The following is a 23,523-nucleotide window of genomic DNA, read 5'->3' as shown; positions in this document are numbered from 1 at the left end:
AGATCGAGGAGCACCAGGACAGAGGATAAACCCCTGTCCCGGGCCCGCCAGAGATCATCCATCAACGCGACCAAAGCGGTTTCCGTGCTGTAACCGGGCCTGAAGCCCGACTGCTGGGGACCTAGATAATCGGCTTCTTCCAAGGACCGCTGGAGCTGGAGTGCCACCACCTTCTCGACAACCTTCCCCATGAAGGGAAGTTTGGAGACTGGACGATAGTTGTTGAGTACGGCTGGGTCCAGGGAAGGCTTCTTGAGGAGGGGGCGCACAAGCGCTTCTTTATAGAGTGATGGAAAAACTCCCCTCCCCAAGGAAGCGTTGGTAATCTCCTGGGCCCAGCTCCGTGTCACCTCCCTGCTGGCCGAGACCAACCAGGAGGGACACGGATCCAGTAAACAGGTGGCGGAACTCACAGCTCCAATGGCCTTGTCCACTTCATCAGGTGATCTTGTAATAAACGCCAATCGGTGGTGGATTTCTACCGGTTCATCCCTCGGGTGTACCGGTAGCAGTGGCAGCGGGAGGCTCCGCCCACCCATCCGGATGTCATTACGGATGCTCTGCGCATGCACAGAAGCGGCATGTATGTGCACGTCTCCGAACCAGTAGCAAAGATAAGTGAAACCCATTACTGATCCCTGCCTGAAACTCACAAAACCTTAATAATAAAGTGTCCATTAGACCTCTGTTTTCATTTATTTTACCATGAATAAATATTAGATGCTTTGTTTAGTTTTTCCTCTACCGTGTTTAAATGAATCAAGTTTTACATAGCTTTATTATAGAGACAGTATAATGTAGCAGTTAAGACCTTGGTTTCACTCCACCCTGAACTACAAAATCTTACATCATGTCTTTGGGCCACTTCCTTTCTCTCTGGCCAACCTCACAGGGTTTTTGTGAGGGTGAAAACAGGAGTGAGCTATAGTCATACTTCCTTGAGAAAATTTAATGCTTCTAAAATAGATTTACTTTTTAGTGATGTACTTGCAGTATATCACTAAAAACATTAAGCCAGAATAAGTCCTATTATACATGTTAACCCTCCCCTTTTCTTAATTCAAGCATAACTTACGAGTTATATCTACATCAGTTCTTGGCCAAATGAAAGCTAGAAACAGGAAACAAAAAGTTTAGCCAGATTCTAATCAGGTACCCAGATTTTGTAAAGTAAGTATCAGTACTACGTATTGTAATTGGTTGGGTTTTCAATATGTGAAGATAAACCAGCATTGTATGTTAGGAGAAAATAGTAGTATTACTTTAAGAGCTAGGTAGCAATTATGAGCTAGGCTGCAATTTAGACATATAAGGGAGATAGATGTGCTGCTCTCTGTTGCATTCTGTTGAGCTTTGTTGCATTGTGTTGTTCTGTTGCATTATATTGTATTGCTGGTTGTTGGTGTATATATGCTGGTTAGTATTGATGCTCTTTGCTCTGTTCAAATAAGACAATATATGTAATTGCTGTGTGCCACTTGGTCTAATGTACCTGCTATGTACTAAAAGGTATTGTTATGTGCTAAATGATATGGAACTGTGTGTATTATGTATTATGTATTGTATCATGATTAGTGTGTAATATTATGGTGATATTGCATATCTTGTAAATAATATCTTTACTATATGTTGGCCTGTATTATTGACTGAACAACCACCACTACCACATATACTCTGTTTCAAATACAGTATTTCTAACATTGTTTGTTTGACCAGTGTAGAATGCCAGCAGTAAGTATCCATTGTAATAATTTAGACAGAAAGGTTACAGCAATGTTTTACCACAAAATGTAGAATATAGTATACAATGTTACAACAGAAGTTGTTTAGGGATACAACTCTTTTCTTAAATAAAGTCCTCCAAATACATAATAATAATAGGGGCGGCATACAAATCTAATAAATAATAATAATAATAATAATAATAATAATAATAATAATAATAATAATAGTAATAGTAATAATAATAATACAGTGAACCCTCGATCATCGCGAGGGTTCCGTTCCAGGACCCCAAGCGATGATCGATTTTTCGCGAAGTAGCGGTGCGGAAGTAAAAACACCATCTGCACATGCGCAGATGGTGTTTTTACTTCCACCGCCCTTCGCCCGCCCACCCCGTTGCTCGCGCCTGGGGTTTCCCCGCGCGCGCCGCCCGCCCACGCCATTGCTGGGGCCGCTTCCCAGCTGGGAAGCGAAGCTGGGGTCCCCGCGCGCGCGCCCGCCCACGCTACGAGCGGCATTTCACCTTCCCTCCCAGGCAAAAAGATGCCGGCATTCTGGGCTGATGGGGTCGGACTTCCCAGGCGGAAGGCGTGCCCCTCTCCCCGCATCTTTTTGCCTGGGAGGGAAAGTGAAATGCCGCTCGTAGCAGCTGCTAGAGCCGCCGGCATTTCACTTTCCCTCCCAGGCAAAAAGATGCCGGGGAGAGGGGCACGCCTTCCGCCTGGGAAGTCCGGCCCCATCAGCCCATAATGCCGGCATCTTTTTGCCTGGGAGGGAAAGTGAAATGCCGCTCGTAGCAGCTGCTAGAGCCGCCGGCATTTCACTTTCCCTCCCAGGCAAAAAGATGCCGGGGAGAGGGGCACGCCTTCCGCCTGGGAAGTCCGGCCCCATCAGCCCATAATGCCGGCATCTTTTTGCCTGGGAGGGAAAGTGAAATGCTGCCTGTAGCAGCTGCTAGAGCCGCCGGCATTTCACTTTCACTTCCACCCTCTAGCCAAACGGCTTTTTTCGTCTTTAGCGCTCGAACGCCGTGCTAAACAGGAAAAAAGCCGTTTGGCTAGGGGGTGGATTCTTGCTTCTTAACCGGGAACAGTTGCCCCCTCTCCCAAAGCGATGTTCCAAAGCGGTCTCCGGGAAGCGACCGAGGGAAAGGCAGTTGTCTGCTTTTCCTTCAGCTGGAAAGAGGAGGCAAATGCCCTGCCTTCCCCCAGCCGGTTAATCGAGCGCTTCAAGTTAACCGGCTGGGGGAGTAGCCCCCGCCCGGCTCCCTTCAGCCCCCCGGGGTCAAGCGGGCGGGGGGCAGCCGGGACCTCGCCTGTCTCCGCCGCCCGCATCGCCCCTCCGATGGGCCGGCCTCCCCCGCCCGCCTCTGCTGCAGCCACCGCCGCCTCCCCGACTGGCACAAAAGGGCCCCGCCCGCCCCGCCCCAAAGTTTACCTTGCGGCGGGATTCAAAGTGCTGGGGTGGGGGGTGTCACTTCGCCGCTCGTGTCCTGGCTAAACCGGGCGGCAGGAGACAGGCTTTGAGTTTTTAGCTGCGGGGAGAGAAGTAGGACTTTCCTAACTCCCTCCCCCCGCAGCCAAAACTCAAAGCCTGTCTCTTTTTTTTCTTGCGGCGAGCCCAAGCCGTTCCCCTCTCGACCACAGCCGAGCTTCCCTCGGCCCCCTTTGGCCCCGTCGCCTCCTCCCCGCCTGCCTTTCCTCGCCAAGCGCACGAAAAAAAAGAAAGAAGGCTTCTACCAGAAGCCGGGGACGGCGGGCAGGGGCATGAAGGATCTCTTGCGGGGGAAAAGCCGCTAGCCAGCTTTCGGAGCTCCTCCGCCATCACCCGCTTCTGGTAGAAGCCTTCTCTCTTTTTTTTCGTGCGCTTGGCGAGGAAAGGCAGGCGGGGAGGAGGCGACGGGGCCAAAGGGGGCCGAGAGAAGCTCGGCTGCGGTCGAGAGAGAAACGGCTTGGGCTCGCCGCAAGAAAAAAAAGAGACAGGCTTTTAGTTTTGGCTGCGGGGGGAGGGAATCCCGCCGCAAGGTAAGCTTCGGGGCGGGGCGGGCGGGGCCCTTTTGTGCCAGTCGGGGAGGCGGCTCCAGCAGAGGCGGGCGGGGGAGGCCGGCCCGCCGGAGGGGCGATGCGGGCGGCGGAGACAGGCGAGGTCCCGGCCGCCCCCCGCCCACTTGGCCCCAGACCGGTGCAGCAGGAAAGGGACGGAGAAGGCTCACTGGCAGCCCTTGCCCATCGCCGCGCCTTCGCTTCCCCCCCTCCCCCGCTGGATCCGGCAGCGTGCTGAGGGGAATTGCCGCGGACTGGAGGCAGTGAGGCAGACCGGCTCCGAGGCGAGCGGCCGGAGCTGCGCCCTCCTTCGCCCGCCAGGTGAGGCGAAGGCGAGGGGCGCGCGGCTGCAGCGAGGAGCCGAAGATCCGGGCGGGGAAGACCCAGGGAAGGTTCCTTCGTCCGCCTAGCAGCTGATCTGCTCGGCAGCGCAGCACCAGCGAGGAGCCGAAGATCTTCGGCTCCTCGCTGCTGCTGCGCTGCCGAGCAGATCAGCTGCTAGGTGGCCGCTCGAGAGCAAGAGGGGGAGAGATAGAGAAAGAGAGAGAAGGAAAGAAAGAGATGAGAGAGGGAGGAAGAGAGTGTGAGAGAGGAAGAAGCAACATAGAGAAAGAGGGGGAAGACCCAGGGAAGCCTCTGCCCGGCGGGGAAACTCCACCATCTACGCATGCGTGGAAGGGCACGCATGCGCAGATGGTGGAGTTTACTTCCGGGTTGAAAACTAGCGAAATAGCCCTTTCGCGATCCTTGAGGACGCGAAACTCGAGGGTTCACTGTAATTTGAATTGATTCTTATTTAGCCTTAAAATTTCTTACTGATCCCATAGTTAAAATGAATTCAATGCTGTACATTACCTATTTTTGAATATTTATTTGCCATCAGATTTTCTAATCCAATTGATTTCCAAAAACTATCATCCCAGCCAGTTTCTGAGGAGTATGTCCACTTACATACAAGTGTGCACAAAGATCTATTGAGAAAAAGATACAGCTTAATTTTAAATTAAAAGGTTTATAGACGAATACAAAATCATGATATTCTAATTATCAGAATTGATACTCTAGATCCAGATATTAAACAGTGATTTCTACGGATCAGGATAGACAAAAAATAAAACAAAACCATCACTATAGAACTAAAACACTATTGTGATACAAGTTCTGCCCCTTCATACATGCACGTATCATTATACACATAATAAATATACAGTGGTACCTCGGTTCTCAAACGCCTCGGTTTTCATACATTTCGGATTTCAAACAAATTTTTCTGCAAAAATTTGCTTCGGTATCCAAACAAAAATTCGGATACTGAACAGAAAATTTTGTTTACTATCCGAAATGTAAGATCTGAGGGGACGAGGTCAGAGGGAATGGGAGTCGGAATCCCGACACACCCCTCCTGGCCGCCCTCTTAAAGGGCCTCCCAGTCTCTACCTTGTAACTGCTCCAAGCTGCAGGAAGGGTAGGGCTGGCTGCAATACCGGCAGCTTCGGGGGGCTCCTTTCCTCAGCGGTTCAGTTCGGTACCTCCAGGCAGCTGCACCAACTTTTTCCTTCCCGGCGGTGGCGGCTCCGGCGGCTTCCCTACGAGGAGGAGCAGCGTCAGGAACGTCATGTGATGAAGGTAAGCCACCGGAGCCGTCGCTGCCGGGAAGGAAAAAGTTGGTGCAGCTGCTTGGAGGTACCGAACTGAACCGCTGAGGAAAGGAGCCCCCCAAAACTGCCGGTATTGCAGCCAGCCCTACCCTTCCTGCAGCTTGGAGCAGTTACAACGTAGAGACTGGGAGGCTGTTAAGAGGGCGGCCAGGAGGGGCGTGTCGGGATTCCGACTCCCATTCCCTCTCACCCCGTCCCCTCAGATCCTTATCCCATAGGAAATAGAGGAAATACTGTAGATTTAATTGGTTCCCAGCAAGTCAATGGGCTGGGAACCAATTAAATCCATTTCCATTATTTCCTATGGGATAAATTAATTCGGTTCTCAACCAAATCGGTTCTCAACCACACTTCTGGAACGGATTGTGGTCGAGAACCGAGGTACCACTGTATATACGTAAATCTTAGAACACTGTAATCCTAACCCTAAACTTGCCATTCTTGCAACAAAGGATTTTTAAATTATTTTTAATTATTAAACTAAAATACAAGATGTCTAATTCTATTTAGTTAGGTTTTTGAATCAATAAAATGTGTCTTATCCACTACAGCTATTACTTAACCTAACAGAACTAGAATTAGCTGCATTATTACCCGTTATTTGCAGCAGGAATTTGTATATATTTAATATCAATAGTATTTCATGATTGTTTGGCTCTGCTTCTTATTTTTTCTATTCACATGAACATATAAATGTCCTAAAAATTAGCTCTTGTTAAAAGTCCCACTTTAATATACAAACAATAATTCAGAATGTCAGGAGACTTCACTATCCTGGTTTTTGAAAGTCTGATAGCAAATCTCACTATAGTGATTCCTGGTATGGAATGAGAATTGTAACAGTCATGCCTGTACTAATAACTTTCGAGCATAAAAGACAAGTGAAATTAATATAAAATCAGATTTAGCTTCTTAAAAGCTTGAAAACAACAGGAATAACAATCCTTGTGAGTTAATGATCATACTGTCAGAAAAATCTGGAGCATTAGCATATTTAAAAGTGACAGAATTTAATTGCAATAATTAATTTTATTGTGTTTCATCTTTACAACGAAGTAAAAAAACTGATGGCAGGTCATGTCCATAAACTACCTATGATATTGCCTATCACCCCAATCTAGAATAGCTTTTTTTAAATACTTGTCTTTCTCCAGCTTGGCATTGGAACTTCATCATATATATTGTTATGGTTCAGAGAATACTTAGAAATTGGGTGCTTATAGAAGTATCAGCTAGTAGTAGTAGTTTATTTATTTATTTATTTGTTTATTTATTTTAATTTTATTTATTCTTTGTCCAGTATACAATACATATGGAAGAGAATAGGCATTAAGTAATATATATAACGATAGAAAGTAAAAAGAAGAGTAGATGAGAGGGAGAGAAGGACCGTTGAACTTACCTGAACGGTCTTCTCGCTGCACTGCGAAGAGAGTCCAAGGTGGGTCATTATTCAGCCTGATTGGCAGGGACTGAGTTAAAAATTAGCATAATTGTTATGTCCCGCCCACCACTACCCTCCTTAGGTCAGTCAAGAAAAAACGAAGGAATAGTGAAACAAGGCAAATTTATTCAACAAACTTTAACTATAGAAATTAACTGAACTGTGCACCTGGGCAAAAAGCCGGACGGGTTTGGACTCTCTTCGCAGTGCAGCGAAAAGACCGTTCAGGTACGTTCAACGGTCCTTCTCCACTGCACTGCTTCAGAGAGTCCAAGGTGGGATATACCCAAGCAACACCTTAGGGAGGTTAGGCTGGCCCAGGGGTACTGGAACACAAACTCTTTGTAATACTCTTCTCCCGAAGGCTGCCTCAGTAGAAGCAAACGAGTCCAAACGATAATGTCTAATAAATGTTGTGGGTGCAGCCCAAGTGGCTGCCCTACAAATGTCCTCAATTGGCGCTTGTATGGTCCAAGCCGCTGAGGTGGCTGCACTCCTGGTTGAGTGGGCTGTAATCCTGTCCGGTAATGGAGTTGATTTAGCCCTATATGCCTCAATGATACCGGAACGGATCCATCTGCTGATAGTCTGAGCCGAAACTTTCCTCCCCATGGAACCGGGAAGGAAGGAAACAAAGAGAGCTTCTGATCTTCTGAATGCAGTTGTACGGCGAACGTATATTTTCACTGCTCTGCGAACCTCCACTTTATGCGAACAGAGCTCCGATGGGTGGGAGCCATGGGTGCAAAAGTCCGGGAGCACTATGTCCTGTGACCTATGAAACCGAGTATTGATTTTAGGCATGAAGCTAGGGTCCAAGCGGAGAGTCACTCTGTCCGGGTGAAACACGCATAAGTCCGGGCGCACCGATAGGGCGGCTAGCTCGGAAACTCTGCGTGCGGAGGTTATGGCCACTAAAAAGGCCACCTTAATGGAAAGGATGCGCAGTGAAACCTCCCTCAAAGGTTCGAAAGGAGGAGCCGTGAGGGCCTGGAGAACCAAGGGAAGGTCCCAGGATGGAAAATGGTGAATCACCGGTGGGGACAGGTTCGCTGCTCCTCGGAGAAAATCTCTGACCCAAGGATGGTGAGAGATTGGGCAGAGTGGGTCCAGCCGGAGCACAGTTGCGATGGCAGCTACCTGTCTGCGAAGGGTGTTAGGAGTCAACCCCTTGTCGAGGCCCTTCTGCAAGAACTCCAGTAGATTGAGGACTGAGGAGGCAGAGGGTAAGACCCCTTGTGCCCTACAAAAGGTGCTGTACGCTGCCCAGGTCGCCTGGTATATGCGGGTGGTTGAGGGGCGCCGTGCCGCTTGTATGGTGTGGATGACATTATCCGGCACCTGTCTCTCCCTCAAGCGGTTCCCCTCAATTGCCACACGGCAAGCTTCCACCACTGCGGCTCCGGGTGAATTATGGAGCCCTGTGTCAGAGTCAGCTGATGGCATGGAATCCTCCATGGGGGAGACAGCGATAGGTCCATCAGGTCGGCGAACCAGGGGCGCCTGGGCCAGAAAGGAGCTACCAGGAGTATGTCTGCTCCTTCCACGATGATCTTGGCTACTACTATGTGTATTAGACTGACCGGAGGGAAGGCGTATAGGAGACCGGTCGGCCATGGTGACAGGAGTGCGTTCGTCTGCTTGGCTCCCGGCGTTGGGAACCGGGAAAAGAACCGTGGGACCTGGTGGTTGAGATGTGAAGCAAACAGGTCCACGACTGGAACGCCGTAACGGTGGACTATCAGTTGGAATGTCTCTGGATTCAGGGACCATTCTCCCGGGTCTATTGTTGTGCGGCTGAGCCAGTCCGCTTGCGTATTATCCACTCCTGAAATATGTTCTGCACGGATGGAGGCGAGGTGAATCTCCGCCCAAGATATCAGGGCGTGCGCCTCCTGCATTAGGCGGTCCGACCGTGTGCCCCCTTGGTGATTTATGTGGGCTCTTGTTGCCACATTGTCTGTTAGTATGAGGACGTGACGGTCCGCTACAGTCTGTGAAAAGGTTTGCAGTGCTCTGAAGACTGCCCGTAGTTCCAGGAGGTTGATGTTGGGATCTGTCAGGTCTGAGGCCGACCATCTGCCCTGCGCAACCTGGGATCCGGAATGCGCTCCCCATCCGGACAGACTGGCGTCTGTGGGGATAGTCACCTCCTGATAGAACAGAAAGGGGGAACTCCTGGCTATTGCTGGAGAGGTCCACCAGGGAAGGGAAAGCCGAACTGCTGTGGTCAGGTGCACTTGATGCTTGGAATTGCTTAGCCGAGCCCTTTGGAATGGAAGAAGGAGCCACTGTAAGGGTCGGGCGTGCAGCCGAGCCCATGGTACGATATTGATGCATGAAATGAAGACTCCCAGCAATTGGGAGAGCAGTGCCAGGGGAATCCTGGTGCGGCGTGATATTGAGTATATCAGTGTCCGTATTTTCCTCTGCCTCTCTGATGACAGGAAGACCATGCCGGAGGAAGAATCTATTGTCGTTCCCAGGTGGAGCAGACACCTGGTTGGGTGCAAGTGGCTCTTGTCGTGGTTGATTGTAAATCCTGCCCTTTGAAGACAGTCTATTGTTTGGGCCAAATCCTGGTTGGCCCGTTGAGGGCTGCTGGAAAGGACGATTATGTCGTCTAAATAAGCTAGGAGCCGTATGGACTGTGACCAGAGACTGGCTGTTAACGCATCCAGGAGCTTGGTGAAGGCCCTGGGTGCTGAGGACAGGCCAAAGGGCATGGCCTTGTACTGAAAGTGCCTGTCCTGGAGGCAAAAGCGGAGAAATTGACGGTGTTGCTGATGAACCGGAACATGTAAATACGCCTCCCTGAGACCTTGAGGTCATCCAATCCCGATGACGGATGGAGGCCAGGATGGTTTGTAGTGAATGCATCTTGAACCTCTGATACCGGATGTAAATGTTCAGTTGTTTGAGGTTCAAGATCAGGCGGCAGCCGCCGGAGGACTTGGGGACCACGAACACTATGGAGTAGAACCCCTTGCCTCTCTGCTCTGCCGGGACCGGTTCTATTGCCCCAATGTCCAAGAGGTGTTGGACCTCTTGAAGAATAAGAGATCTCTTTTGAGGATGACTTAGGATGGGACATTGTACAAATCTGACTGGAGGGGTCCGCCAAAAGTTTATCCGCAGACCTTGGCTCACAGTCTCTAAGGCCCATGCGTCGGTGGAGATGGAGCCCCAAAATTCGGTGTAGAATTGCAGGCGTCCACCTATGGGCGGGTCGTGGCCGGAGTCACTTCTGCTTGCGGAATCCCCCTCTGTTGCCACCTCTGTAGGATCTGCGAGACTGCTGAAACTGGCGGTTTCTATCTCCGTATCCGCCCCTGTCAGATCGAAAGGACGGTTGGGTATATGTCCCCTGTCCATAGGTCCGAGCAACTGGGGATGAGGTCGAGGATGTCTCTGGCCGAAAGGACTACCTGCGAAAGTAGGGGGCCCCTCGCCTATCATGTCTCCTCGCTGACCGTGGCAACACCTTTCTCTTGTCCCTGTCTTCGATCAGGACAGTGTCTAACGACTCACCAAAGAGTTTAGTACCCTGATATGGTGCAGTGGCAAGGTGCCATTTCGATTTCACATCTGCTTGCCACGACCTGAGCCAAACCAATCTTCTGGCAGAGAGATTAGTCGCCAATGCTCGAGATGAGAATCTTGCAGACGCTAGGGTGGCATCTGCAGAGAACTTAGTAGTGGCAATGAGTTTGTTAATATCCTGACGTAGGCGAGCGTCCTCTGGGCCCAGCCTGGAGAGCATATCTTGGAGTCACAAGATGGAGGCCCTGTTGAAGAAGGAGGCCGCCGAAGCAGCCCTCAGGGACCAGGCCAAAAGTTGGTGCATTCTCTTGACCAGGTTCTCAGCCCTTCTATTTTCTGGGCGTAGGCCATCTGCCATCTCTGAAGGTACCACTGCGTTGGACATCAGAGAGGTGACAGGAGTGTCCACTGAAGGGTACTGGAGTAAGTCCTCCACCTCCGGATCAAAGGAATAAAATCTCCTGTCAATAACTGATGGACCCAGGGCTGCTGATGGGTTCTGCCAGGGCTTTTTAATATTTTCTGCGAAGATAGGCACGGCAGGGATATGCTCTGATTCCCTCTGGGGCTCATTAATTAGCCTGGCCGCTGGCATGATGCCTACTTTCTTGGCCAGCTGGTTTAGATGAGTTATCTGGCAGCAGCGTGGCCTTGGCCTTGTTCAAGAGGGTCCTAAACAAGGAGTGTTTGAACAGTCCTATTAAGGGTGGCTGCTCTGGTAGGGTGGTCTCATCCCCTGAGAGCTCATCCTCTGCATCTGAGGCCATCTCTCCTGGATCCAAGTCTTCCTGAAAGGAATCATGCAAGGAAGGAGCAGGAGCAGGAGCTGTCCAAGGGTCTGATCTGTTGGCTCGGGCTGGTTGAGGAGATCGGCGTTGCTGGGCACCCACTGCAATACCCTGGGAATATGCAGATGGTATCATGTCCTGTATTGAGGGGGACATAGCCTGCCAGTTGTCCATGGGGCCCCTGAGCCCCGCAGCAGTCGGGGTAAAGGTGGCTGCAGGCGGCTGCCCAGATTGAGACCATGATTGGGATGGTCTGGACCATTCTGCTCTTTGAATCCCCTCTGATGGAGGTGGAGCACTCAATGGCCGGTCAGGAGACAATTCCCCAGCTGCAGAGAGATGTGGTCCCTCAAAGGGAGGAACAGTGACCGAGGGGCTGTGCTGATGCTGTGGAATGGAAGTGGCAGAAGGGCTAGGGCCTTGCCTTGGCTTATTCAATTCCAATTGGGCCTCTAGGGCCTTGATCTTCTTCTCAACCTCCCTCAAGGCTGAAGATTGGGAAGACTTCCTCTTGGACTTAGAGCTTTGGCTCTTATCCTTCCCCTTGCTAGTGGAGGGGACAGCCGGGTCAGCTGGATTATTCTGTTGTTGAGACATTATAAATGATCAACACTCACAGTACAGTAAAACCAAGGGCTCGATATAACAGGAACTGGAAAGCACAATTAGAGAATATGCTATCTCATTCCCCGGAGGAACTAGTCACCAACTTCCTGTCAGGTGGTTGGGATAGACTGGTCTCCTGAATTGCCGTGGCCACGCCCCTCTCCTCCTGTGGAGGAAAAATGGCCGCCGTGGAGTGCTAGCAATTGCTGACTCACTGGCTGATGGCCCCCACCTTTGCTCCAAAATGGCGTCCCCCACAAAGAGGGGCGGAGCTATCCTGCCCTCGGTGGCTTGAGGACTCACCCTGCCTTCTTGCCGGCAGCTCGGTGGGTACCACCCCAAAATGGCGATCCTGCCTCCCGGTCAGCTACGTGACCTTATTGGGAGCCCCCGCTGCGGTGTTACCGCCATATTGCCCCCTTGCGGTCCCGGTTAGCTACGTGACCTCACTGGGAGCCCCCTCGGCTTTGCGGCTATTCTGGCCATCTGCGGCTCGTCACGCCATTATAAATCATTGGCGGCCGCTTATAGCGCCGCCAAACAGCTGATCCCTGCATCGGGAAGCGTCGCGGCTTCTCTGTCGGTTCCAAGCGTCTTCCGCGGCTGATTGCGAGGCCACCAAACAGCTGATCTCCTTCAGGACAGCCGAGCCGAAGAGCGATAATCTGGCGACGGCGAGGGGGGGGGTCTGAGCGCGAACGTCAGGGACCCCATAGTCATCCTCCCTGTCTACAAGGCAGTGCTCCGGAGAGCAGAGGCCTCTCAGGGGTGAAGCGTTGGAGAGCAGTACCCCAGAGGGAAGAGGCTCTCAAGGAAAATCCATTCTCTCTTCTTCCTGAAAAAGAAAAGAAGAAACAATTAGAGAAAAACATGCATTTATTAAAAGAATTTTACTCTCCGTAGAGAGGAGAAAACTCAGCGTCCCTACACTATGACTGAGTTTTTTAGACTGACCTAAGGAGGGTAGTGGTGGGCGGGACATAACAATTATGCTAATTTTTAACTCAGTCCCTGCCAATCAGGCTGAATAATAACCCACCTTGGACTCTCTGAAGCAGTGCAGTGGAGAATATATATGATATAAGAGATAAGGAGAGAATATATATGATATATATATCTGTATGCCGCCCCTCTCCGTAGACTCGAGGCGGCTCACAACATACAATAAAACAATTCACAACAAATCTAATAAATTTAAAAAATTAAAAAAAACCATTATTAAACCAGACATATACACAGACATACCATACATAAATTGTATAGGCCGGGGGGGAGGGGGGAATGCCTCAATTCCCCCATGCCTGATGGCAGAGGTGAGTTTTAAGGAGTTTACGGAAGGCAAGGAGGGTGGGGGCAGTTCTAATCTCCGGGGGGAGCTGGTTCCAGAGAGTTGGGGCCACCACAGAGAAGGCTTTTCCCCTGGGACCCACCAGACGACGTTGTTTAGTCAACGGGACCCGGAGAAGGCCAAGATCTATCGAAAGCTCTGCCCTATTTGTATATTTGAAATACCAAATGCAATGGGGACAAGCTTATCAGGTTTAGTCAAACCCAACAAAAACATATTGAGGTTCATTTAAACAGTTTCCCTTATTGTTGCTCGCCCATAGACAGAAATCTTGCCAAACTACTTCTTACACCAGAAAATTCCAAATTTGGTGACTTTAAGATTTGTGGACTTCAAACCCGAGAATAAAGTATTGCTTGTTGAGGAATTCTGGGAGTTGAAATCCACAAGTCTTAAAAATAGCCAAGTTTGGAGACCCTCATCTTATATCTTTAAACATAGACTCTGAGAATTTCTAGAGAGGAATTGTTCTGACTCCCTTTCTCCCACTCAAACTATTTTGGTTTTGCTCCTCTGGAAGCCTCTCCCTCCTGAGAATCCAGACTATATTCCACCACTATATTCAATGTTGCTTCTTCTTGGCCCTTTCCCCAGACTAGAGTGTGTTCCAACTTACCTCACTGCTGGTTCGCTTCCTCCTGCGCTGTGTGGCCATGCCTCTTGGGTGTATGCACGCATGCGCAGTGCAAAAACCCTCCAAAAAAATTCAAAACAAACTCCACTGGAAAAAAAACCCAGCAACCACATGCACAGTGCCACAAACTCGGATTCTGCACATGCGCAGAACAAAAAAAAATAAAAATAAAAAACATTTTTTTAAAAAAATGGCGGCACCCACGAAGCGGCACCGACCGATCCAGTTCAGTAACGTCATCAAGACATCACCAGTGGAACCCTACCGATTTTGGAGAACTGATTCCAACTGGGAGTAACCCACCCCCGCCCAGACATCATTGGCTATCATACTTTACTGCGAAGCTATTAATCTTTAGGTAGTGTAATATCATAAATATTTCATGCAAAAAGAACTTTAATCATAATATGATTGGTCTTATTATCGCCACACAATTTAGGAGCACTTAAACAGAAGAAAGGTATGTTAAAAACAAGAAGCAGTGTCCATTGCAGGAGGCAAACTTGAGATATATGTATGGCTGCCTAGATAAGACCAAATTCCCTGGACAAAGAGAAGGGACACAATCACATTTCAGATGGGAACATCCCTATTGCACTGTAATACTCTTGGAAAACTGTTCTTTTAGAAATTAGTAAGAAAATGGGGAATGAAATTAGGCTGGAGGGAACTCAACCATCCAAGGAAAGGCTCCAAAAATTACGCTGAGCAGCAGGGAGTATGTATGTATGTATGTGTGTATGTATGCATGTATGTATGTATGTATTTATTTATTTATTAGATTTGTATGCAGCCCCTCTCCGTAGACTCTGTGCGGCTAACAACAGTAATAAAACAACATATAACAAATCTAATATTTAAAATAACTAAAAACCCTTATTAAAAGCCAAACATACACACAAATATACCATGCACAAATTGTATAGGCCTGGGGGGAATGAATACTTCAATTCCCCCATGCCTGAGGACAGAGGTGGATTTTGAGGAGCTTACGAAAGGCAAGGAGGGTGGGGGCAATTCTGATCTCTGGGGGGAGCTGACTCCAGAGGGTCGGGGCCGCCACAGAGAAGGTATCAAATATTCTCAGTAAACATCACAAAAGACAGTTAAACAGAAGCAGGGGACGACATCCTATTAGTAAAAACCCAATTTGCAGAGGATGCAATTTTAAATTAACAAAAGAAAGCTTCGCAGGCATTCAGTAAAAAAATAAAAAGAAATGAGAATGTTGTCAAGAACTACCTCTAAGTTGATATTCGGAAATGCTTCAAATAGATATATAATGGTAATTTATTTTACACTAATGAAAGCAATCTACAGACATTTTGTCAGCTAAACTTCAAAACAGTAGTTCTAGAGCTATAAATCTTCTATTGCCTTTTAGTAAGAAAATATTGTTCATATACCAGCTTTCCGGAAACAATTTATGTTGCTCTTGTTATTTATATTTGTATCCCTTTTATCTAGGAGATAATTCAGGGGAACTCTGTCTTTGTTTTCTCCCAGATTCTTCCAAGCAGGAATTTCCATCGTTCAGAGTGGATAAATCTGACTTTCTGCAGATTTAATCTCACAAATATCTCTCTATACCACATTGGCACTTACTGTCAAAGTGACTTAGATGTAAACTCAACTTGAAATTGCTTCAAATGCAGAACACACACATTTCAAACAATATCAATTTTGTAATCTTTACAGCAAGCAAAATCAATGAGGGAAGTCAGACTTGATTAACAACCATGTGATTCACTGAACAACTGCAGTGATTCTTTTAACAATCATGGCAAAAAAAGCTTGGAAAATCAGGCATGACTCATTCAAATTCAAAGTGTTAGTAATGACCTACAAAGCCCTACATGGCATCGAGCCAGATTATTTATGGAACTGCCTTGAATCCCAGCAGACGGTTAAGTCCCACAGCGTTGGCCTTCTCTATGTCCCATCAACTAGACAATGTTGTTTGGCGGGGCCTAGGGGAAGAGTCTTCTCTGTGGGGGCCCCGGCCCTCTGGAATCAGCTCCCCCCAGAGATGTGCATTGCCCCTACCCTCCTCACCTTTCACAAGTCTCAAGACTCATTTATGTCGCCAGGCTTGGGGCAATTAGATCTAGACCCCCTGGACAATAAATGTGATGTATGGCTGCAATTGAATTGTTTGATTGATTTTAATATCCTGGGTTTTTAGCTTACATAGTTTTTTAATTAATTACATTTGTTTTGTATTCACTGTTTTATATCGTATCCTGTGAGCCACCCTAAGTCTTCGGAGAGGGGCGGCATACAAATCTAATAATAATAATAACAAAAATAATTTAACAACCACCTTGATTAATGGCAATCCTGATGCCAACTGTGGTTAGGTCAAGGATAACAGTACTTACATTCTACTATTAACTAATATTTGAATGATATTATATCATAAATATAGATATTGTATGTGATTTATCATAAAATGCACATTTCTTACACACTTATTTCTGTAAATGAAAGTTTCCTTACAAAAGCTGGAAAAATACAAAACCATTAAATTAACAGCATTCCCTTCTACATATTAACATACAAAATGTGAATCATGCTCCAGCTTGAACAATTTTCAAGCCCCTCCGATTTAAAGATTATCTTTGAATAAATATAACTGACTTATTCCATTTTTAAAAACAACAATCTTTATTATTTACATCTGCAAAAGCTCCAGCCTTCGTATGGAAGTCTGTAGTGGAGTTTACAAAAGAAACCTCAAAAGTTTGTACTCAAAACAAAATGAGTATGTTGTATGAGTTATGTACAACACAGAATGGTCTGGTTTGGTTCTAGCATGAATCAAAAGAAGGTAATTTTGACTGGAACTGATTCAAACATTCTGTGCTGCTTTGGGTGATGGGATTAGAGGTTGTCTTAGCTCTTGTAATTGCTATGATATAGTTTGGATTTTCCTTCCCTGGCCAGCAAAAGAGAAAAAAAATGGGTCATGTCCTGGGTAAAACTGGCTTAGGTAGAGTAGGGTCAACAAGGAATATGGAGTTTCAGAGTAAAGCAATAAGAGCTTTTTAGAAACACATGGCAAAGGAGGGTACAAATTACTATTTCCCCTTCGCATCACACCATTGACTGCTTACCTTGCAGATATACCGCATATTTTTTTCCTAATAAAGACTCATTTAGTAAAGTTAAATTTCATGTCTGAATTTAAATATATACATGCCATTCAAAAGAAAAACGGATAGAACATAAATACACAACATTACTAGTGCAACATTGGTTTGTCCTGCTGATTTTTTGAGGGCATGTTTGAAGATTATTTAGGATAGTCTTTATGGCTGCAGTGGATCCATCTTTAAAAGGACTCTGAAAAGGTCTGTTTATCAGCAGAAAAAAAATAAGTATGGAGTACATACTCAAATTTATCATGCATTGAAATTGTCTCCCCCCCCCCCCCTTCAAATTCTTTTTATGCCAAAGTCTGCTTTGTTTTGCTTGGCATGCCAGGAAGCAAAATCACGGGAGAGGACAAGTGCGCATGCGCGCGGGGGGAAACATGGCGATGCAGGCGTAGCACACTGGTAGCAAGGTAAGAGGAGCCCACCCAGTGAAGGGCTACCAAAATTTTTACTACTACACTGTGGGTGTGGCCTATGCATTTTCTTTCAACATCTTTCAGTGCAAATTGGGTAATCTGGGATGGAGCTTCATTTTCGCTACCCCACTGCATTCCCCCCCCCCCCCAATCTGGGCTACTTGAATATTGACTGTTTTGGAGTTAGTTCTAAGTGCAATTGAAATAACTAAAAAAAAGAAAAATAATAATTCTGAATACTTGCCTTGCAAAGTTTCCTCATTGCTTTCTATGAATTATACTGAGCCTTTTTATTTAGAGATATCAGAATGTATTTAAAAAGAAAGAGAATGCAAAGGCTGGCAATCAGAGAGGAAAATATATATTTTCCATATGGCATAGCTCCTTTCTTCCTTCCTCCCTACCTCCCTATCTCTCTCCCTCTCCTTCCATTAATGTCTTTATACTACCAGAAAAAAATTGAAACTTTTTCAAAACAAAAGCAAATAAAAAGTAATTAAAAAAACATAAATCTGCAGGGAAAAGTTTAAATACCAAGATGGAAACAGATGTCCCATGTTTCTGTCTGCAAAATTATTTTAAATATATACAACTTAGATTAATAAAATATTTCCTTAAAAAAAAAAGATTTTTAAAGAAACTTCATTTATGTTGATGGAAAGATTGGAATTAATTTTCTGCCAGGGTGTCCTCCTGCCTCAAAGGTGGTCTTTGATTTGAAAGGGATGTGGGAAAGTTTAAGAGTTACAATAATGATTTCCAAGATTGAACAATTATGGAAACTACACAATCCATAAAGACAATGAAAAATTTATGACGCTAAAAATATTAATGGGGGCATTTTAGGAATAGAATCAGAAGACAGTAGCCACAATATGAACAATTTCAGTAATAATGTTCGCTTACAGTATGTATAAAAGATGCTATTGAAAAAAATGTAAAATGTAAAAAATTATATACAATGTAACAAGATTGAGATAGTATCAATTTATTACTGACAAGAGAACTATTTAGAAAAGTATGTTTCACTGGATCTGTGAAAGAATCTACCTGAGAATTTAAAATTTAAAATGACAAACTAAGAGAGTGGATTTTTTTTCATATCTGATTTAAAAGAGAGGCTTGTAACAAATGAGAAATGACGATAAATCAAATCCTATAACAATATTTGAACAAAGTATTAAGTTAGAATTAATAGGAATATAAAGTTGGCTTATTTAATCAAGGTTAAAACAAAATAAGTTATTAATTATGGCTATTCTTCGTGGACATTATTATTATTATTATTATTATTATTATTATTATTATTATTATTATTATTTATTAGATTTGTATGCCGCCCCTCTCCGCAGACTCGGGGCGGCTCACAACAGTGACAAAAAACAATATGTATTGAGAAATCTAATAATTTAAAATCTAAAATAGCAATTGTACATTTAAAAAATCTAAAAACAAGGAACCCCAATATAAAAAACATACATACAGTCATATCATGCACTAAAACTACATAGGCAGGGGGAGATGTCTTATGCTGATCCTAGGACTGAAAATATAATGTTTTAAGGATTTGCTTATAGATAAGAGATAAGATGTGAGATGGAGAAATAAGTGTTTGTAACTTTAGAGAATGTGAATAATTACTAAATTTGTTGTGATGAACATTGGAAATCACTTCATGTATTTCCTTTCTCTTTATTACATTCTTTTCTCTTTCTTTCTTTCTTTCTTTCTTTATTTATGTATTCCTTCCTTCCTTCCTTTTTTCTTTCTTTTACCATGAACATTTTATTCTTTCTCTCTATTCTCTTTTCTTTCTATAGGTATTAAGTCCCTGTCCATAACTCGAGGACCACAATGTTTCAGCTGTTTAAAACATTGAACTGATAGCCTAGGTTCAAGACTTGAGCACTAGGCAGCAACATGAGTTCCTGTTACTCTCTTGCAAATCTAGCACTTTGAAAACATGCAATGCAAATAGCTAGCTACCACTTTGGTGAGAAGGTAACATTATTCCATGCACCTCGGCATTTAATCATGATGGCCACATGACCATGGAAATGTCTTCAGACACTGCTGGCTTCTTCGGCTAAGAAATGGAGATAGGTTTTAACCCTGCTGTGCTGTTCAATAAAACTCCCTAATGTTATGTTCCCGGGTCTATTCGACCCGGACCACAAATTGATCATTTTAGGTATTTATATTTGGTCTTTTTGAAAGCTTTTTTCACTTGGAAACAAGTTTGAACATTTCTGCACACATTGAAATGAAAATTGAAATGAAAAAAATTAATGCTTATTGGTTTATTTTGCTGATAAAATGCGCCCCCCCCCCGTTTTTGTGAATTTTTTTTCAATTTATGGATAGTTTTGCTTGCAAAATGCGTTCTATTTTACTAAACCTGGTGTCTAGAGTCGGACATGATTGGACATTAACCTTTATCTTTAAATACCTCCAAGGTTAGTATTTTGAGAAGTATTCATAAATTTATTTCATATTATTTTAAACAAGTTCCAGAATACTGATTATATTTCTTTCTCAGTGGGGTTTTACTGCAGGAAAAGTAGAGATCCATAGCACTGCGACGTTGGCCACACCCCTCCAGCACTGGAGTTCTAATATACTTAATAGGAAACCAAAAAGGTATAATGTCTTTGATTTATTTGTTTAATTGGGTTTTAGGACTTATGTGGAGAATAAATCATATTTTTATACGTATGTAGAATTATTGAAAATTCAAAAGATTTCACAAATTTTTAAGTAATGTGGCATATAGCAAGCCCAATTTCAAGCAAAATTAAACTGCTCTCATAGACATGGAAATGTTATCTCTCTTATTAGCATGTATCCAACAGCATGCATCCACATTAGATTTCTCTGAAAGTAAGTTAATACTGCTTCTGGACTTTGCTAATATTTTGTTAGCAGCTACAGATTCACAGATTTAGTGAATATACACACGCAACTTCTATTTGCAAGCCAACAAAGGAAACAAAAAAATATCACTGTACAGAAAGAATGTGATACAGGTAATATTACTAAGTTAAATTATTACTACAATTATTACTAATATTAATACCGTAATGGAGGAAATAATTTTAATGAGGAAATTGAAACCCTCAGGATACATTATTTTAACTTCAGAACCTTAAAATTCAAAACAGCTTCCCTAAAATAAAAAAAAGGCACAGCAAGGTGATTCATTTCTAGCTGGAGTCAAAGTGGTTAAGTTCTGGGCCAAATAATTTGAAAAATAATGAGGTAAAAGCCTGATCTCAGGGAGTTTAAAGGAACGCAGACTACCCGGTGGGGGGAAAAGGCACAGCAGTTTAATTTGCTTTTTTCTGCCACTTTTCCAAAGTTCATGTCTAGAATGAAGCTAAACAGCTTTTTTTGAGCTAGGGCAAAAGACTTCAGACTTCATGAAAACAGAACACCAGACCTGAATCTCAATTTTTTTAAAAAAAGGAATTTGATCTGACAGTAAATTTTCAGGCACACCTCTCAAAAGTAACAAGATGGATAATGTGCAATACCAATGTGTTAAAAAGGTCTTTAACCAATTAATATATGAAAAATACTGACCCACAACAGTTTCTTTTCAAGGTGTTTCTATACGAGGAATAGGTAAAGGGAGCTTATGGCTAAATTAAATTATCCCATCTAGCATTTATCATACATCACAAAGAGGTTGTTGTTTGTTTCAATACCAGCCATGTTGAAGAGGACAACATTTTACATTGACTTGGCATTTGAGAGAATTATTCATAGGTCGCTGTGCAGAAACTGTAAATGGCAGAATTCCTTTTCATACTGATCATTTCAAGCCAAAGAAAATGCAGAACTTGTATTTCAGAGTAACTTATGTGGAAGACCTTAGAGTTCTGCTTTCAGTATAAACTACTTCAGAGTATGAACTTACTTTCAGAGAAATCTAATGTGGATGCAGCTGCGAGAGCAATCATGGGCTTCCCTAAATATGCCCATGTCACACCAACACTCCGCAGTCTGCATTGGTTGCCGATCAGTTTCTGGTCACAATTCAAAGTGTTGCTTATGACCTATAAAGCCCTTCATGGCACCGGACCAGATTATCTCCGGGACCGCCTTCTGCCGCACGAATCCCAGCGACCAGTTAGGTCCCACAGAGTGGGCCTTCTCCAGGTCCCGTCAACTAAACAATGTCGTTTGGCGGGACCCAGGGGAAGAGTCTTCTCTGTGGCGGCCCCGGCCCTCTGAACCAACTCCCCCCAGAGATTAGAATAGCCCCCACCCTCCTTGCCTTTCGTAAGCTCCTTAAAGCCCACCTCTGCCGTCAGGCATGGGGGAACTGAGATATTCTTTCCCCCTAGGCTTCTACAATTTATGCATGGTATGTTTGTATGTATGATTGGTTTTATAACAAGGATTTTTAGCTGTTTTAGTATTGGATTGTCACATGCTGTTTTTACCACTGTTGTTAGCCGCCCCGAGTCCACGGAGAGGGGCAGCATACAAATCCGATAGATAGATAGATAGATAGATAGATAGATAGATAGATAGATAGATAGATAGATAGATAGATAGATAGACAGACAGACAGACAGACAGACAGACAGACAGACAGACAGACAGACAGACAGACAGACAGATTAATAGATAGATAGATAGATAGATAGATAGATAGATAGATAGATAGATAGATAGATAGATAGATAGATAGATAGATAGATAGACAGACAGACAGATAGATTAATAGATAAATAAATAAATAAATAAGACTGAAAAGTGAAGGCGAGGAAAACAAAATATCAGAAACAAAATGAAGGTACTCATTCCTAGAATTTCTCTCAACAATTTCATCAAGTACAATTTTCAATTAACAAAAGAATGAGGTGTAGCATTTTGATAAATTATTTAATACATAATTATTTAGGTCATGGGAACAACCTTCAAATATTTTGAATGCAGCTGCCTCAATCATTGCAATTTACTTGGCTGGCTGAAGCAAAAATGAACAGAATAACAGAATAACAGAGTTGGAAGGGACCTTGGAGATCTTCTAGTCTAACCCTCTGCTCAAGCAGGAAACTTTATACCATTTCAGACAAATAGTTGTCCAATCTCTTTTTAAAAACATCATGTTGTAGCACCTACAATTCCTGAAGGCAAGTGGGAGCACTGATTTTGCTTATGTCCTAATCTAGATTATAAATGTGTAAGGATTTGCTTATATAGTAAATACTTTGCCTATTAATTTGGAATAAAATTGCCATTAACTCACCGAGATTGCTCTTTTGGCATTAGATTTCATAATGCCCCAGAACAGAAATTAATCATTTTATTAAGCAGTTGCTGCTGATATACTGTTATGATGTGAATACAATCTGACAATGTTTGGATTAATGTAACACTAATCTTAGGGTAATTATATTTGTTTGTTTGTTTGTTTGTTTGTTTGTTTGTTTGTTTGTTTGTTTGATTTGTATGCCGCCCCTCTCCGGAGACTCGGGGTGGCTAACAGCAATAATAAAACAGCATAAAATAATAATCCAATAATAAAAACAATTAAAAACCCATTAATATAAAAACCAAACATACATACAGACATACCATGCATAAAATTGTAAAGGCCTAGGGGGAAAGAGTATCTCAATTCCCCCATGCCTGGCAGCAGAGGTGGGTTTTAAGTAGCTTACGAAAGGCAAGGAGGGTGGGGGCAATTCTAATCTCTGGGGGGAGTTGGTTCCAGAGGGCCGGGGCCGCCACAGAAAAGGCTCTTCCCCTGGGTCCCGCCAAGTAGCATTGTTTAGTTGACGGGATCCGGAAAAGACCCACTCTGTGGGACTTAACTGGTCGCTGGGATTCGTGCAGCAGAAGGCAGTCCCTGAGATAATCTGGTCCGGTGCCATGAAGGGCTTTATAGGTCATAACCAACACTTTGAATTGTGACCGGAAACTGTTCGGCAACCAATGCAGACTACGGAGTGTTGGTGTAACATGGGCATATTTGGGAAACCCCGTGATTGCTCTCGCAGCTGCATTCTGCATGATCTGAAGTTTCCGAACACTTTTCAAAGGTAATCATAATTTATTCAATAAGTTTCAATTGCTGGGCTTGTAGAAGGTTCTATATCAAATCAAAGAAAGCATATTATGATTAAGCACCAAAAATAATCACAATA

General features: G+C 44.5%; 1 protein-coding gene across 9 annotated transcripts in view; it reads right to left on the bottom strand.

Moving 5' to 3' along the window:
* FGGY (FGGY carbohydrate kinase domain containing) overlaps nucleotides 1–23,523 on the bottom strand; it is a 239,001-nt gene that overhangs the window by 151,115 nt on the left and 64,363 nt on the right. For all 9 annotated transcript variants that reach the window (XR_011558588.1, XM_070746020.1, XM_070746019.1 and 6 more), the window contains one exon: nucleotides 4,623–4,738. Coding sequence is in view for 8 of the 9 variants with exons in the window: in XM_070746020.1 (XP_070602121.1) it covers nucleotides 4,623–4,738 (116 nt within the window). In the remaining variant the exon portion in view is untranslated. The remainder of the gene's footprint in view (nucleotides 1–4,622; nucleotides 4,739–23,523) is intronic.

Source organism: Erythrolamprus reginae, chromosome 3, assembly GCF_031021105.1.
Source record: "Erythrolamprus reginae isolate rEryReg1 chromosome 3, rEryReg1.hap1, whole genome shotgun sequence".
Classification (NCBI taxonomy): Eukaryota; Metazoa; Chordata; class Lepidosauria; order Squamata; family Dipsadidae; genus Erythrolamprus; species Erythrolamprus reginae.
This window is presented reverse-complemented; position numbering and strand designations above follow the sequence as displayed.